The sequence below is a fragment of the Salmo salar genome, chromosome ssa07, assembly GCF_905237065.1.
Source record: "Salmo salar chromosome ssa07, Ssal_v3.1, whole genome shotgun sequence".
Classification (NCBI taxonomy): domain Eukaryota; kingdom Metazoa; phylum Chordata; class Actinopteri; order Salmoniformes; family Salmonidae; genus Salmo; species Salmo salar.
In genome coordinates, this window is record NC_059448.1 from 42,364,543 (window position 1) to 42,370,542 (window position 6,000).

The 6,000-nt window shown below is 48.1% G+C and overlaps 1 protein-coding gene across 2 annotated transcripts in view; it reads right to left on the reverse strand.

The window, feature by feature from the left end:
* LOC106609304 (cadherin-like and PC-esterase domain-containing protein 1) overlaps positions 1-5,407 on the reverse strand; it is an 80,097-nt gene extending 74,690 nt beyond the window's left edge. For both annotated transcript variants that reach the window (XM_045722004.1, XM_014207972.2), the window contains exon 1: positions 4,160-5,407. In XM_045722004.1, the coding sequence (XP_045577960.1) occupies positions 4,160-4,456 (297 nt within the window). In that variant the 5' untranslated portion in view covers positions 4,457-5,407. The remainder of the gene's footprint in view (positions 1-4,159) is intronic.
* Between the last annotated feature and the right edge of the window lie 593 nt (positions 5,408-6,000).

Genomic DNA, 6,000 nt, shown 5'->3' on the forward strand with positions numbered 1-6,000 from the left:
TAATTTGCAACTGCTGGACTAATGGTTACACACTATATCAGCTAGATGCATGTAAGAGCGTGCAAGGCGGTATTGAATGTGTCACTGTCTGTGCACCTATGTTGTAAACTTTCATTAATAGGCTCCCTTATGATGTGTATAGGGAAAATTTTAGTATCATGTAGTAGCCTAAACCTTTCGCTGTTACATTGAACTAGGTGAATGGAATATGAATGAAAGTCCTCCAATATGTTGTAATAGAAATAAGGCCATACTCATGAAAAGAAAAGTGTCCTCCCTCATCTTAAACAGCACTGACCGCCACTGGAGTACACACATGGGCAGACCTACCTCCGCAGCACCCTAACTGACTCCCTGACCCTACCTCCGCAGCACCCTAACTGACTCCCTGACCCTACCTCCGCAGCACCCTAACTGACTCCCTGACCCTAGCTGCCTAACAGACTCCCTGACCCTACCTCCCTAACTGACTCCCTGACCCTACCTCCCTAACGGACTCCCTGACCCTACCTCCCTAACTGACTCCCTGACCCTACCTCCCCAGCACCCTAACTGACTCCCTGACCCTACCTCCCCAGCACCCTAACTGACTCCCTGACCCTACCTCCCCAGCACCCTAACTGACTCCCTGACCATACCTCCCCAGCACTCTAACTGACTCCCTGACCCTACCTCCCCAGCACCCTAACTGACTCCCTGACCCTACCTCCCCAGCACCCTAACTGACTCCCTGACCCTACCTCCCCAGCACCCTAACTGACTCCCTGACCCTACCTCCCCAGCACCCTAACTGACTCCCTGACCCTACCTCCCCAGCACCCTAACTGACTCCCTGACCCTACCTCCCCAGCACCCTAACGGACTCCCTGACCCTACCTCCCCAGCACCCTAACTGACTCCCTGACCCTACCTCCCCAGCACCCTAACTGACTCCCTGACCCTACCTCCCCAGCACCCTAACTGACTCCCTGACCATACCTCCCCAGCACTCTAACTGACTCCCTGACCCTACCTCCCCAGCACCCTAACTGACTCCCTGACCCTACCTCCCCAGCACCCTAACTGACTCCCTGACCCTACCTCCCCAGCACCCTAACTGACTCCCTGACCCTACCTCCCCAGCACCCTAACTGACTCCCTGACCCTACCTCCCCAGCACCCTAACTGACTCCCTGACCCTACCTCCAGGGCACCCTAACTGACTCCCTGACCCTACCTCCCCAGCACCCTAACTGACTCCCTGACCCTACCTCCAGGGCACCCTAACTGACTCCCTGACCCTACCTCCCCAGCACCCTAACGGACTCCCTGACCCTACCTCCCCAGCACCCTAACTGACTCCCTGACCCTACCTCCAGAGCACCCTAACGGACTCCCTGACCCTATCCAAGACCTTCTCCGAGAGTCCGGTTAGTGCCAGTGGTCAAAATGCTGAAACCTCCTCCCTTACACACTTTCAGCCAATCAGTGTCAAAGCAGCAAAAGTCTGTCATCCTTTCTGGCAGGAGTTCCACTCTGAACACCACTAAACATGCTCCATACACATGTGGCGAGTTCGAACGCCACTCTGATGGAAATACCAGTGCCATTGAATCACAGTGTGTGTGTGTGTGCGAGTGAGGCTGTGTTCCATGCTTTTCTGATCCATGGTCCAGCCTCCTGCCTCCTCCCTCCTGCCCTGGGACTGAATGGGGCTGTCAGGGTCTGGAAGAGACTCAAAGGGGATAAAGAGCTGGAGAATCACATTCCGTAACTCTGATCTAAAACTTACTACTGGCCTACTGCCGGAGCACTCATGCCGGTAGCACCCGGGAAAGCCTGGGACAGCTATACACAGGTGCTAACTGCATACACACGCACATGGACACACACTCTCACACACGCATTGCAAACCTATAACACAAACACCCTTGCCAAAACGCCCCATCCCTAACAACTCTCCAGCAATTCCAATCACCATCCCGCCATAGACAGATACAATACTGAACACCCCATACACACAGTGTGAAGCTACTCATTATGACATGCCACAGAGGGTAACAGGCACAAACACTACAGTGGCTTTTGTAACGATGGCTCTAGACATGCCAACAAGCAAACCCCCCCCCCCAGTCACACTCAATGTCAACTATGAAAGACTCCTTTGAGTATATCATGAAAGGAGAAATAAGGGCAACGTAATGGCTCAGACTTCAAACTTCTGATTCACAATAAGTCCAACATTCAGAACTTTTAGAGTGGGTTTCTGGAACACGGGGTTTCACTCAGCTAAACTGAGGCAGTGTGTTTGTGGTGGATAACAAATTCGGCTGTGACAGCTCGCTTTCTCCCTGTCAACCACATAGTCAGCATAGTCACATAGTCAAGTCCAACAGACTGCCTCCCTCTCTATCTCTCAACACCATCCCTCCTCCCCCCTCTCCTTGTTTATTTATTCTCTCCCTTCCTCTCCAAGGGGCCAAGACAACCAGAGAGAAGGAAAAGTATGACCTAATAAAATAACTGTTCCAGGAACAATTTCCTAATTTAACCCATAATGGTAAAGGTTAGAAGTGGGTAAGTAGAGCTGATCTAGAATCAGTTGTTAGAGGTAGATGGTAACCAGAGAGCTGTGTGGTGACCTGAGGTACTAGCAGCTGATCTGCGATCTATGGCAGCATCACTCTTGTCAAAATACAACACACACTTCTTGAAAGACTGAAAAGCAAACACAGTAACAGTGGGATTACTAGAATACTCTCACAATTACAGAGCAGTCTGTCATCCTATTGTGTTACCCACATGCACATATGTATGCACAAACGCACACTGTTAGTCTCTTTGTCACCCAGTCATACACACGCTCTAGCTAGCCCATACAATGTCAAGCAAGGCTATAATGGTCAAGGCATTGGCCACATTTGAGGCAGCTGGGTAATAAATACATTTAAATCACTCATCTTCGGTTTACCTCAGATTATGTCAGCTGTCATTTTATGGACGCATGAGTGCTGTAAAATGATGGTTTATCCGACTTGATTAACCGCCAAACTGTTAGGCTACATCAGGGAACACTTTTTTTTTTACCGTTATTTGACCAGGTAAGTTGACTGAGAACACGTTCTCATTTACAGCAATGACCTGGGGAATAGTTACAGGGGAGAGGGATGAATGATCCAATTGTACACTGGGGATGATTAGGTGACCATGATGATATGAAGGACAGCTTGGGAATTTTAGCCAGGACACCAGGGTAAACACTCCTACTCTTACAATAAGTGCTATGGGATCTTTAATGACCTCAGAGAGTCAGGACAGCCGTTTAACTTCCTATCCGAAAGACGGCACCCTACACAGTGCAGTGTCCCCTATCACTGCCCTGGGATATTCTTTTTTAGACCAGAGGAAAGAGTGCCTCCTACTTGCCCTCCAACACCACTTCCAGCAGCATCTGGTCTCCCATCCAGGGACTGACCAGGACCAACCCTGCTTAGCTTCAGAAGCAAGCCAAAATAACCCAGGAAATTGATATGCAACCTTGTTTTGAAAGGTTCATACAGGTGTCAATCATCTACGTGGAGCGAAGAGCGCGCATTAAATAAAGCCGCACCCGGGATACTTCTAGAGCACGTGTCCAGCTGACCAATGGGCATTGAGCCTCGAGCCCCTAGCTCGCTCATTTAAATACCTCAACACTACATATATAGAAAAAAAACTGTTCGCTATTCTTAAACAGTTTACGTTACTTGACAACTAAATTAAAATAGGCTCAACCAGTTAGTTATATAGGCTAAACCAAGGAGTCAGCATCCAATAATTTTGTTGTGAGACTTGAAGCTAAGGTTGTTGGTGCTCATTAAAGTTAATTAAACTCAGACGGTGTTTTGAGCCCAAAAACAAAACACAGGCTGCATAGAGAGCCATGCAACCCTTGCACGCAACTAACGCAGCACTGTGTAAAGAAAGACTATACCCATGTGTTTTGATTATGAAATGGACTTATAGTCATTGTGAGATGGACTTGTATCAGAGCTTTTCCCATTGTGGGATGGATCAAAGCTTATCCTTGAATCTCCAATATTCAAGGTTCATCCCAAGTGCATGTAGGCTACCTAAAGCACAGGACAAAAATTGCAAAATAGACAGCATTTAAGTGCACTTCTATTATGAGCCCACTTACATATATTTCCCTCTCCAAAGCCTCCAGGGTAGAAATAAGCCTCGAAGGGTCCTGCAGAAGTTCATCAAATACCTCCAACGCTCCAGTCATCGTTGACTTGTTGCGTTCATCAGCCGCGGGTGGGCCGCCTTTGAACCGACTCCGTGCCACCATCAGGGTCTGGTAGAAAAGACACACCGCGACCCCTAGGAGCAATAACCGTCCGGAGCAATACCTGCGGCGGAGCGTCCAGAGCCCCCGAAGAAACATTCCCGCTTCACTCCCAACTTTGCTGGCAGAAGAATAAAGGCATACCATGAGGGAAGATATTTAGCCTACTTCTTCTCCGCGTCCCACTCAGACCTCACACAACTCTGGCCGTTAGCCCCGCTGCTCTGTGTTTTTTCTATCTGTAAAAACACGCACTTCAGGAATAAGCCACGACCTGAAACATTGTGCTGCATTTTATCTTTCAAAGATGACCTGGTTGGTATTTCAGAGGGGGTACATGGTGTCCAAGAGCCGTCGCTATGGCAAATTTGAGTGTTGATTTGTGAGCTGGCACAAACAAACAAACAAAACCTTTTCCCCAACGTTGTTATTCCGTTATTCGTGATAATGAAGTTAGATCAAAGTGAGCCACAGTCCAACTTTCACATCCTCGAACACTATGGAGCCCCGAGAGAGCATGGAAAAGTTTTCCCTCTCTCTTTCTTTGGGGAAGAGTGCCTCTCAGATGATTAAAAACATTCTCGAGAAGCGGAACCTCATGACTGTGGCTAGATCAGACTCTGCTCCTGCCCGCTGTCAGAAAACTGCCATTCCCATCCAGAACCAAAAGGAGGACGCATAAAAATATGAGATCAGACACAGACAGAGCCAAAATGAAGTTAGAAAAATGAAGAACTTCACCAAGACTTCAGAGCCCGAAATAGGCTACAGACTACAAAGAGGGTTTCAACTATATCGGAGCGCTGGCTGCGCACGGGGGGGGCGACTTCACCTGGTTTGGGTTAGGCTACTCTAAGAGAAAAAAGTCAACAGTAGCCGAACTTCCTCTCCGTGCAGACGGGTGGATTACAGTCTCACACACACGTCTACTGGTTCCCAAAAGTAAAACTCCCTCGGGTAAAGAAAAAAATAAGTGGCGTTTATACCATAGATCCTTTTCAACTGAATAGTTGAGGAGCGTTCTTGTAAACGCTCCGACAGTTTCGGGAATTCCACGATGTACACTGAGCGGTCTAAATGTGCACACATGCCTCCTCTGTCGGGGGTCGAGGTATGCTCCCCCTCATTCCAAATTGCGGTAAAAGACAAGGCTCACTTTGCTATTTGTGGCACATACACCAGTCCTCCATTGGCTCATTATTTAGAGAAAGGAGTTGGAGCCCTGCTTTGTTTCAGTCACATGTGGTGAGAGAGAGGCTATTGAAAAGGTTCCCTCTTTGGAGCAAGGGCCGAAAACATTCTCCCTTTTTTTGGTGAAGTTGTAATTTATCCGAGACACCCCAGGTTCCTTCTAAAAAATATAGTTATTATGGCAGTTTTGTGTCTACCATCAATAGAATGACTGACAGGAGTGGCTACTGTCTACTCAAATCCCCTTGTGTGTGAGGGCTGCAACACTGCTGGTTTTCCTCCTCAAATCAGGGAATGATTTAGACCTGGGACACCATGCAGGTGAGCTGACTCATGGTAAATCAGTGGCATTCATTAATACATTTCCTGCCAAATAAAGAAAAACAGCAGTACATCAACCCTTGAGAGACATGATTGAATAGCTCTGTTAGTGCGCATTGTTTGAGAGCCCAAATACAATGTTAAAATGGGGCGAGCAGGTCACTATTAAAGCACAGCGG